This window comes from Haliotis rubra, unplaced genomic scaffold (genome assembly GCF_003918875.1).
Source record: "Haliotis rubra isolate DU_JTF1 unplaced genomic scaffold, ASM391887v1 Scf1153, whole genome shotgun sequence".
In the NCBI taxonomy this organism is placed as follows: Eukaryota; Metazoa; Mollusca; class Gastropoda; order Lepetellida; family Haliotidae; genus Haliotis; species Haliotis rubra.
The window spans coordinates 138,106-150,537 of record NW_025765063.1 but is presented as its reverse complement, the minus strand read 5'-3'; the positions used below and the strand labels follow the sequence as shown (position 1 = coordinate 150,537).

The 12,432-nt window shown below is 38.4% G+C and overlaps 1 protein-coding gene across 1 annotated transcript; it reads right to left on the bottom strand.

Annotated features, from left to right (window-relative positions):
• Positions 1 to 1,391: 1,391 nt before the first annotated feature.
• LOC124255349 (ras-related protein Rab-28-like) lies at positions 1,392 to 12,184 on the bottom strand. Its single transcript, XM_046689249.1, has 6 exons — positions 11,930 to 12,184; positions 9,814 to 9,910; positions 6,631 to 6,719; positions 4,606 to 4,735; positions 3,884 to 3,987; positions 1,392 to 3,311 (listed from the first exon to the last, which is right to left on the bottom strand). Exons 1-6 carry the CDS (start codon positions 12,002 to 12,004, stop codon positions 3,138 to 3,140), a joined length of 669 nt encoding a protein of 222 aa, XP_046545205.1. The 5' UTR covers positions 12,005 to 12,184; the 3' UTR covers positions 1,392 to 3,137.
• Between the last annotated feature and the right edge of the window lie 248 nt (positions 12,185 to 12,432).

Genomic DNA, 12,432 nt, shown 5'->3' with positions numbered 1-12,432 from the left:
AAGCATATTTTTCTGGCTACCTGATTGGTCTAGAGGCGGTCACGTGACCGTCAACAGAAAATCATATTGACTCCAACCCAGATCCGACCAAAAGTCATATTGACTTGAGTTACTAAAAATAGATTTTGACGTCAAGCTATCACAGTATTGTTGACATGTCACAGTATTGTTGACATAACGTTATTGGTTTGTAGCGAAAATAAAATTACTTTTCTTGACTAAATGGACATGTTTTGGCTTTTAGAAGCTTTTTTCGTCCTCGGTCAATATTCCTTTTCGTGGGTCGATAAAAACAGGTATTGACCTCATCACCGGTCTATAATTGTATAATGTTCCAATTAATCTGGATCCATGTTATTGTTTATTACCATGAAATGACGTCAATAATATAGGAGAAATTAAATATCATGATAGGTACACCATCCATCCAAACTAAATTGTTTGGAACAATCTTGTTTATCTCCAGACACGTGTTAATACGGACTACGCTTTAAATGATCATTTTTCCAGTTGTATCCCTACGTCAAACACCAAACCATGGCACAGATCATGTCTTCCAATAGCAGAATGATACAGATCATTTGGATCAGTACACATGCTTAATACCACAGAAATCTGAGTATAATTTAGTTGAAACAGATACTCTCACATGCAACAAATATGTATTGTTTCAGAGTTGAAGATGTATCACAACCTACACTTGTGTGTGAGAGAGTGATTGAGTCATACATCCCTTTTAGACAAGTTCACACATATACATGAGGGGGACAACACGATGGGCATCACATAGTGATACTGGGTCAGCCCAAAGGGGACACCTGCACTTTAGGGGTCCCTACCTTTGGGACCCTAACCCTAACCCAACCTAACCCTAACCCAACCCAACCCTAACCCCAACCCAAACCCCCAACACCCAACCCAACCCAGCCCAGCCCAACCCAACCCAACCCAACCCAACCCAAACCCTAACCCAACCCAGCCCCTAACCCAACCTAACCTAACCCTAACCCAACCCTAACCCAACCCAACCCAGCCTAACCCTAACCTAACCCAACCTAACCCTAACCCAACCCTAACCTAACCCTAACCCAACCTAACCTAACCCTAACCCTAACCCAACCTAACCCTAACCTAACCCTTGCTAGAGTAAACAAAAGAGTAAGCAAAAGTAAACTTCCGGGGACCCGTAAAGTGCAGTCTACACGCCCAATGCCTCTTCATCACTGTTAATAATGAAATCAGCATTGCCAAGCAATTGCATCATTAATCCTTCACTGAAATGTTTTGGCATTTCACACATTTATCTCTGGCATGTTTCCAAATTAAATAAGTTCACGTCAAGCTGTGACAAAGGAATAACAGTTCCAGTAATAAAATATAGAACAACCACCTTGCAATCTCAGTTTATATCCATGGTTAAAAATATATATAATATCAGGTGATACCAGGTTTTTGAAAACAAACCAAATTTACAATTTCCTTTGTACCTAATTAAATAGTTAATCATATAAAAAGTTTCATGGCCTTCGATGAAGCTGTCAAATGAGTTCACTAGTCAGAAGTATTGTTTTACTTAGAGCACAACATGTGTTACTGATAACTAAACATTCATATTAAATAACAAATCCACTCTGATCAGTACCAAGCACCTTGCAGTTGCCACGGTTATGTATGCTCCCCTAACGTTTCTTAGCAGGTTCAGTGAGTGAGTGAGTTAATATTTAACGTCACATCGGCAATATTGCAGCCATATCGTGACAATCTTAGCAGGTTCAGAGTGTGAGTGAATATTGTTAGGTGCTTTGGTAGCATTTCATACAATTATTACATTTGCTACTAACTACATACAAGCATGACAATGTAATATTGCCCCAAAATAACATCAAATGGATCTGTCTGAACAAACAATAAATAAATATGCTTTGGATTTTCACAAAACTTAAAACAAATGTAACAAACACAAAGTAGGTAAATTCATGAACAAGACGAAAGTTTTCTTTTCCCCCAGAACATGTAGTATCACAACCCACAGAACCAGTCTCTCACATTAAAATATCTGTTACTACACCAGGTAACAAGTTCATACTCATTGCATCAAACACACTTCCATCTCACACCATCAGATCAGTGTCATGCTGACTGTTTCTATCTACATCAAGCTCCTGTGTCCTCTGTTGCCATGGCAATGCCTCTGTTGCCATGGCAATGCCTCTATCACAGCTATTAGGACATAGCTATCTTAACTCATTTACTTTAAAGGTGTTGGGAATATTTGCCAGTGATAGCAGCTTAGTTTCAAGTTGTGAAAAACACATTTGGTGTGTGCTAAAGCAAATTTATAGATGCAGACAAGTTTACCCTAATAGCCCTAGTTACATTGCAAGAATGCCTCAGTTTAACACAGGACACTATACCTGCATCTTCAAATCTGCAGCACAGACCTTTTTCAATAACAGACTTATTACGGCAGGAGACACCAGAAATGGGCTTCACAATATTGTACCCATTTGGGGAATCGAACCCAGGTCTTTGGCATGATGAGTGAACTCTTTAACCATTAGGCTACCCCACCGGCCCACTTCTGTAGTTGTGAAGTGCATATGGCTAATTATATTTAAAAGGGTGTTCTAAAAGGAACAGTTTCTGTCAGGTCTGGTTCAAGATGCCAACTAAGTCACACATTGCTCTCAGAGTAGCTAAGAGTTTGGAGAAATACTGAAGCAATGCAGGCATTTACCACTTCCAAGATAGAATGCTGAGAAACATAATTTGTCGAACAGGGATTCAAACCCATAAATCGCAGGTTCTGGCATACTTAAGAGATGCATCTCTGCTATGCAAACTGCAGTGCTTTAAACAACTGGGCAACATGTACCTGCTGTTTCATCTATACCCAAAATTGATAAAAGTGTCTAGGTCAGCAATTTTAGGACACTGTCTCCATCCGCGGATAATGTTTACATGCACAGCCAGGTCTGCTTTAAAGTAACAAGTAACTCCATGCAGGGTTGCAAGAAGTAATAGCAGTAGTGTAGAGCATGCAGGAATAACACTGTGTGGAGCTTGAAGTCCTGGTCTTTAGTGCTGAGCATGTGATCACAGTGCCGATACTGTAACCATCGTAGAGGATTCAGCTGTCACTGGAGTGTACAGAAGGAACTTTTAGTCTGTGTGGGGATGGGTTTGGCTGCAGCATCATTGCTGTATTGGATGATCTCGGCTTTCACAACCCGCTGTTGCTGCTCAACTTCTGGCTTGGTCAACTTGATTCCCAGAATCTCTGCTGCCACGCGTTGGAAACACAGGTTCACCTGGCAAGACCAGCAACATCAAGAAAAAATAGAATATTTTTAATGAATGAATGAATGAGTTTAGTTATAACGTCGCTTTTAGCAATATTCCAGCAATATCACGGTTGGGGACACCAGAAATGGGCTTCACACATTGTGCCCATGTGGGGAATCGAACCCGGGTCTTCGGCATGGCGAGAGAACGCTTTAACCACTAGGCTACCCCACCGCCCCTCAATATTTTCTAAAACGTGCTAATGGGTAGTCATGAGGATTATTGTTTTTGAAAAACTGAACTAACAAGAGTACTTCTGGAAAGGAAAACAACATAATGTTTTGAATATTGTCCCATATTTCTGCACTTAATATTGAAAGGAAAGGAGTTGTGTTTGAATTTCTCAGTGAGTATGGTTTAATCCTGCTTTTAGCAATATCACAACCGGGACACCTTGTGCAATCCCTGATTCAATGTTATCCACAAATATAGTTAACTGCTCTGTATATGTGTACATCCTAAGCAAATTGAATTTTACACTGATATTTAGGAGAACATTCATGAAACATGAATCTACATTGGTTGTATGTCAACCTACCGTATCTCCAGTCTTAGCAGACACAAAATGGCTAGACATGCCATGCTCCTGAGCAAACTTCTGGTGCTTGTCTAGCTTCACTGTTCTCATGTGTTCCAGGTCACCTGCAGGTAGAAGGTAGTACATTTGTACATTTGTACAAGGAGTGATGGTGGTGTAAGGATTTCTCTGATTTTTTTTTAAATAATGTCAAGTAAAGATGCCATGTGGAAAGGAGGCAAGTGGACCCAAATTTGTGCTTTATCGTGTTTATATATACGATTTTATTGATTCACTTACTGATCATTTCATTCATCTATTCAACCATAAAAGATGCCAAAGATTCTACTCATGAATGAAAAGCAATATTCTACTTATATGACAGTAGCCTGTTCATAATTGTGTCTGGATCAGACAATCCTGTGATTGACATAATTTTCCGACTTTATTCATACTGCTATGTTGCAATAACACATTATTCTCAGGAAAACCCCATAGGCGGATCCAGATGGGGGGTGCAGGGGTGCACACCCCCTTTTGTGCTGAAAGTTTGTTAAATGACCACTGAAACTCAGGTGAAAATGAAGTGTGCACCCCTCCTTTTCTCAATAGTGTGCACACCCCCTTTCTCAAAAAGCTGTATCCGCCCCTGAACCCTAAATCAAGAATTTAAATATGACAGCGACATCTTTCACATATATTCTAGATTTTAACCACTCAAAATTTGGTATTAAAATACTCACTCTTATTTCCAACTAGAGCCATGTGAGGTAGTCGTGACTCCTTTCCATAGACCTTTTTTACCATGTTGTACCAGTCTTCAAGGTTCTCAAAGCTGGCATAGCTGGTGATGTCGTACACAAGCAGGGCACCCTGCAACAGGCAATACAACACATACTCATACCCCTCTGTAATAGACCTGTGTCATAGTCTTTCTTACCCAGGTCTATCACAGACACAACAGCAGACAGACAATACAATACTTACTCATAACAGGGTTTTACACAGACCTTTAAAAATGGGAGTCATGGTGACTCACAATATTTATTTTTGGGAGTCATTTTCAATATTTGGGAGTCATGAAAATTCAATATTTCTTTGTCAATATTTCTTTGTGTTTATCATTCTCCTGTAAATGTCAAACTATCATCGAACAATATCATTTAACTGTGTATGTCACACAACCAAATGAAACTACAGCATTGTTCAATTCAAACAGCCAGGATTACTGTCTCCTCTGAGTTCTTTGGAACAATCTGACAGCTCTGTAAATGTCAAACTATCATCGAACAATATCATTTTTTGCTTATCAAATCGATTTTATTGTACTGAATTGTGAGGGTGTCCTTCTACCACTATAAAACTTGGCAGCATTCTCTTTGCCAGGCTAAAACTTCTGCAGACAATAGCTTCTTGCCACTTACCATATGATAGTATTTTCTTGAGAGTCCATTGCTTACAAAATTGTTATAGTACAACACGCACCACTACGGACGTAGGAATCACGCTGCGTTGCTTACAACATTCTCTTGCCAAGGCTTACCATTGCTGGGTACAGTGGCTGGTTCATGTAAAACCCTGTGATAAATCTCTCTTGTCTTACAGTCTTCTCTTGCCAGTCTTATCACAGGTGGCACAGTGCACCACAGCAGACAGACAATACAAGGCTTACCATTGCATAAACCTGTCACTGTGACAGTCAGGCTCCATTTGCTTCTTAAACCACTAGATCTATTACAGGCACTATAGCAACATTCTCTTCTAGCCAGGCTTACCATTGCTTACAGGTGGTACAGTGCTTCCATACATAAGCCTATCCCCTTACCATAACTTGACCCTTAAAATAAAGTGTAAAATGGTATATTTCACATAAATAAGCCCGAATCAGCCCAGCGATATGGTCCTAATCGCGGCAAACTCTGACCACAGACAACTGGCTGTTACCGATAATTATAACTTCAGTCCGCATTATTCAAAGAATTCACAATCATATTGTGTCTACTCATGCCTCGAAATAAAGTGTAGTTGACAGAAAATGGATAATATATTTTGTTTCGCTAAATATCATACTTATTTTAGCTGGATGATCACGTCAACAAACTGGCTTGCTTATTTTACCCCATTCCATGTGCGTACGACATCCGCTTACCATGTTCGTGATGGTATGTTTTTCGCTCCAACCGCGATAGCAATTTCACATCATATCATCAAAAATCACAAACTGATTACCGCCTCATTATCCACGGACCGCTAGTTTACAGTAACATCGGTGAAAACATAGTTTTATGTAGTATGTTTTACTGATCACTGCGTCAGAATTCATCCTGTTATATTATTGTGCATGTTTTAACTAAATCACCGGTAGATTGCCAGGACATGTGTCGCCTGGACATAGACCAGGACAGGTCTATATACGAGATAAATACACACGGTAATCTTAATCCCTGCAAATAATAAAATGCCAAGCAAAAACAAATTAGAAGTTAAAAGGTAAATAATCTTGTCTAGTGATGTTTAATTGCAAATTTGACGTCTTTACTGATAAAGTCGTCTTCTCTTTTTTGTTTGTCCACGCGAAGTGATACGATGGGGTTTTCTTACCCCCTGGAAAAAAGTTTGTCGAAAGTGTAACCATACATAAACCGACCCCCTTCTACAGACTGCTTTTTTCCCCTCAAAATTCGGCTTATCTACGGTAATATACAGTAATGAGGGCATGTCTGACTAGGAAGACAGGCCCTGAGTTTCCTTCATAGCTCAATACTTACATGGCTGCCATAGATGTAGTTCTCTAGCATCTTCCCTCCCAGTGTCTGTCCGCCGATATCCCACACCTGCAGGGCTACGTGGACATTGCCTGCAACAAGGTGGGAATCACTTCAATGTAGTTCAAAACTAACTGGGTACCTGCTGAAAATGACCAGGATCTAAAGAGAAGTAAGGTGTGCTAAACAACGTTGGTCAGCAATGGGACTTGCCTAGTTCTGGCTGACAAATTCATGTTAGGTATTTATCTAGTTCTTAGTGACTAAAAGCTCAGATAAACAAGCATTGTCACTAAGGTGACATAATCCCCCGCTGCAAATTATCAATTCAAACTTATAAAGTAATGAAAGTTTAAGTTAAATATCAACAAAAACATGACCAGTCAACCTCTCTTGATGTCTTGCTCTTTAGGTGTTCAAACACACACATATTTTCAAGACTGACTTTGACATGAATGTCATAGTGTATGAAATATGCAAAGATAGTACTAAAGAAATTGCTTTTTGAAAAACATTTAAGGGAAGTCTTGAAAGTCTTTGAAGAAGATCCAGTGAAATGTTTTTGAAATATCTTGCTGACAATTCAGGTTAACATGCTCAAATGTCAAAGTGTCTCTATGACCTTGAAAATTAAGTGAAGGTCACCAAAATCGACTCGGCCCCTAGATAAAGCTTTGTATTGAATATGAAGAAAATCCAGTGAACGGTTCTTGAGGTAGCTTAACATGCAGGTTTACATGCTGAAATCTTCAAAGTGTCTCTGTGACCATTGATAAAATCGGTTAATGTGTACACAACCATGTCACTAACCAATGTCAGAAATCACCCAGCTAGCCAAGGTGTCATCTCTTAATCCTAAAGTTAACATTGGTTACAAAAAGAGCTCCAGACAATTACCAGTGAGTGAGTATGGTTTTACGCCGCTTTTAGTAAATATTCCAGCAACATCACAGCAGGGGACACCAGAAATGGGCTTCACATAATGCGCGCATGTGGGGAATCGAACCCGGGTCTTCGGCGTGACGAGCGAACGCTTAAACCACTGGGCTACCCCACCGCCCTTGACAATTACCAGGGTCATTGACTCATTGAGGATGTACTCACATGTTTTCATTTTAACTGGGTATCCTAATTTGTAATTGAGTAATCAGGTATGTTTTATTTGCCTTAACCCATCTCTGTAGGGATTTACTATTATTTTGAAATGAGCTTCAGAGAAGTCACTTCATCAAAATGTTTGGTTGGTTTGTTGTTTAATGCCACACTCAGCAATATTACTGCTATATGGCAGCTGTATGTAAATAATCAAGTCCTGACCCGATAATCCAGTGATGAGCATCGATCTATGCAATTTATCAAAAGGAAAAAGATGTTTGATTAATGAGTAAGTTTCAGTGCCTCTAACAACATTATGTCAGTTGTTTCAACAGTCCCAGGATTAATAGAAAGGCTGCACTAATGCTGTGGAAAGTGTAGAAATGAAACCTATGAGTGTCGGCTTGTTATTGAGAGCACAGACTGATACTGCAATACACAGCAATGTAACTGCATCAGTTTATTACCAGGTACTTCTGCTTTTACATTGCAGTAAACAAAAAAACAACAACTAAAGACAAAATGTTATGCAGTGCATATTCTTCAGTAACAAACAGGGATAGAAATACTTTTTTTTCTAAGTGTGCCTTAGGGCACCAGACAAATATTTTAGGTGTGCCTTTCAGAAATTGAGTATGGCCACATGTTTTTAGAATAAATGACAATGATGATGATCATTTGAAATTTATTGTTAAATAAAGAAATGGGTTTATGAGCATTCAAATATGTATGGTATTATTTAATTTGGAAAAAAATAATTGTTTTGGGGATTAAATGACTAAGTGTGAGTTATGTCTCTAAAAAATCAGGCGTGTCAAAAGGGCACCGAAAACATTTTTTGGCTGTGCCATTTCAATAATTACCGTGCCATGGCACACTAATATATGGGGCATTTCGAACCCTGAACAAGTCTTATCTTAGTTTGACAAACTGCTGCAATTATAATATATAACTGCTTGGAGCTAAACAAATACTCCCGACCATTTTATGACGAAGTGCTGGGATACCATGATAGGTTAGTCACTGTTAGTCTCTCTGAGCAGACAACACTTGAAGTTGAGGATATACCCGGTAACTGTTTTAAGCCTATTAGCTTTTGAAAATTTAAAGTAATTTAATTTGATCGTTATAGTTGCGCAGATAGGTAGCTTATCTGGAGCTCTGTAAAAGTTAAAAGCTTCCCTGGAACTCTGATATGAATTGCAATGCATAATGTAATGCATTGTAATGTCCCATGATCAAGGATTTATTCAGGAGTCATAAGATTTATTTAGGAATGCTTAGAGGATATAATTTGACACCAAGTCTGATGCAAATATCAGATAGAAATTTCAAAATTGGAATTAAACAATTCCTAATTTGAGCTACTACTGTACTTTACTGATAGCAATATCAAAGCACTAAATGCAGTGTTAAATTTAATTGATAAAGAAAAGTTTGGAAAATAAACACTTCTAAAAACACCCTACTTTGGAACAAAGTTACAATTATACTGAATTAGTGAATATGCCTGGGCAGTTAGTTTAGGATGCTACATAAATCATTGGGATCCAAACTGAGTACTTTTGACAGGCAATTTGTAAGAAAATGCATTACTGTGTTCAAATTGGTCATTTGAAATATAATTCACTTCTATAAAAATTATAAAGCCACAACATTAGTTAATGGGTACTAGTGGTGGTCCGATTAATTGAAATAATCGAAAATTGGTCGCAATGACTAAACGATCAAGCAATCGATCATGTTTTCTCATAATCGAACACAAACAATTCTGGAACACTTGTTTGCATTAACAATATTTTTCACAAGGTTGGTTTTGTCTGTTACATTTCATAAACATTACAAGCTCGTTCCAAGTGAGGATTGAATTTATCTTAAAGACTCCTGGAAATTTATGTTCCTAACATACTAGTCATCCTTTAAAGATGTTAAATTTGCACACAGTTGTTGAACTGTCAGGTGTAAATTAGTAAATAATCCATAAAACATAACACTCCTATGATACTTAATCATGCTAATAGATAGTATTAACACTTATTGTGGTATATATTGTGAGATATATTGTGTTCATGTAGGGCAGTAATTGTTTACCTGGCAGAACTATTCTCTTCAGGTAGAAATCCAGCCCAACTGTCTGCCCATACTGCTTCTTGAACTGTTCTTGAGAATATCGGGTGGCCAGAGACGTCTGCAACAAGAATGCATTTACAAAACATGCAAATAATCGAAATCTAGAACACCAAAACATGTAAATAACATAGAATGATATTTGATACATCATACTAGTAACCCTATTACTAAATGGTTTGGTATGTTTCTTGTTTAACGCCACCCTCCAGCTATAAATAATCGAGCCTGGACCAGACAATCCAGTGATCAACAGCATGAGCAATTGGGATATGATGACATGTGTCAACCAAGTCAGCGAGCCTGACCACACGATCCTGTTTATCGCCTCTTAAGACAAGCATGGGTTACTGAAGACCAATCTTAACCCGGACCTTCACAGGTTTATTACATAATTTAGTATGAGAATGAAAATTAATTTGCACAGCAGTCAGCAATATTCTAGCAATACAGCTGTCTTATAGTGACCTGGAAATACTGGACTGCGTAAACCAATGTAATCCAGCAGCTGTAATTGATATGAGAAACCTTATTTGGAAAATGAGAAATACAATGTCATATATAGTTTGCCAAGCTAGGGTACATTTGTGAATACAGATGGGTACTTCATAGGCGCCCGACTCTGATATACCTATAAGCATGACCTATATGTATAAGATATAAGAAAGGTGTGTCAGTAAATCGAAACAAAATGGCGGCCCGGCTCGGCTTCGGTCTGACAAACGCTTCCATCGCTTTGACCCTTGAATAAACTGCACAATTTGTACTCAGTTGACCTCTGTAAAGTACCTTGCGTATCACAAACCTGGCGATTTTATTCCCATTTAAAGCTTTCAATAATTTTGCCGTCCATTCTCACACGAAGTCTGGACATATGCCCGGAAGTAAACAAATCTCAGGCTACAGAACTGCACCGAATAGTACAGTGAGTGTCTGAGTGAGCCGGACCGCCATTTTGTTTCGATTTACTGACACATTTCTTATATCTTATAGTATATACATATAGGTCATACTTATAAACATATCAGAGTCGGGCGCCTATGCACGTGTGCGATCGGATTGCACAGGCAGTTTCATCGGTAGGGTGGATGCCCAGTCACTGTTGTGAGAAGTTTTATTGACAATGGAAATCTGGAAGTTAAGTTGTATGAAAAGCAAGCAAACATCAATATTATTTACCCGAGATTGTTAATACCACTTCAGATGCAAAATCAATTGCCTATATAAACAAAAAATAGCAAGCCAAATTTCAGTAAGATCAGTCATCTGCTAGTGACAGGCAAATTCTAAATAGGAACCCACGTGATCACAACATTCCCTTGCACTGCGGAGCGAAAAGTATGGCTCATCAACGAAAACCCATACAAAATACCCGGATGTGGAGAGCGGCAACAGTTTCACCGATATTATGTCATCAAGCTATATTTGTTGGGAACACTTGATATTTTTGCATGAAATAGATGAATATATCCTTTATTACTCAAGGTTAGTAAAATAAAAACTTTAAATGATATTAAGATAAAAAATATGTTTTTGTTTACATCGTCGAAAACCCCTGACACCGGGATAACTGTCATTTGAACATTGGGCCCTAGACGATATAGAAAATAAGGGTTCATTTCTTTAGTGCTTATTTCCTCGATAAGGTATATTTTGTGTGCACACAATTCTATCATTATTATGTCATCATTTAAGTACCAGGCATAAAGAGTGTCAGAAGTTTTTGCCCAGCAATTTTAATCACATTACTGATGTCATTTCATAACACTGACCAAAAACACGGCATTTGGATCATAAAACAATGAAACAATAAACATGGCTTTCATATAACTGATATGCATATCCTACGACAATTATAACATTTCTAATATATCAGTAGTAAGTGTACTAGTAACTTCGTGATCAGGGAATTAGCCTCTGAGTGCAACAAACAAACGGACAGAGTAAGAATTACAGCTCTTCACATGTTGTCAGTGTCCAAGCTTATCCTTCCCTTTGTACATATCAATGAAACCTACCACACGTCAAGCTGGCGTTGACCGTGAAGACGATTAAATAGATATATAAAGTCAATAATAACCTTGCCAGACGCTCCGTCTCCCATGATGACGATTTTCAGTTGCTTGTCAGACGACTCATCTTCGGAGTCGGACATTTCAAGCACCTGTGGCCGAATATTCGGCAATCAACAAGCAGAGTTCAACTTAAATATCGTCCCAGAATGACAGGTATGTGCCGCCAACAGACAACTCTCTAAAGATGTTACATTATCCGCTTTGACATGGCCTATCTAGCTAGGCCTAATTGAAGAGAAAATATTTTTCTTTTCGCCGTGGGTTACCATTCGGTTACTTCCGGTTCCTGTACGGAAACATACGAGTTTTGACGGAAGAATTAAAGGTGGAAATTTAATATTCTTTATAAAGTAAATATTGAGAAAGCGGCAAAGCACAACAGTAAGCACAGGTAATAACATCTTAGTGCTTCTTATTTATAGTATGCTGATAGTAAAGTTATGTTTAGAATCCAAACTACTCTTGTATTCGAGTCTGAACATGCACAGCGCTCATAACTACATAACGT

Coding starts and splice junctions, on each gene's coding strand:
- LOC124255349 (XM_046689249.1), bottom strand. CDS start 12,004: ATGTCCGACTCCGAAGATGAGTCGTCTGACAAGCAACTGAAAATCGTC. Junction 3,988..4,605: donor GGCTCTAGTTGGAAATAAGA/GTGAGTATTTTA, acceptor TTCTACCTGCAG/GTGACCTGGAACACATGAGA. Junction 3,312..3,883: donor CTGCTAAGACTGGAGATACG/GTAGGTTGACAT, acceptor TGGTCTTGCCAG/GTGAACCTGTGTTTCCAACG.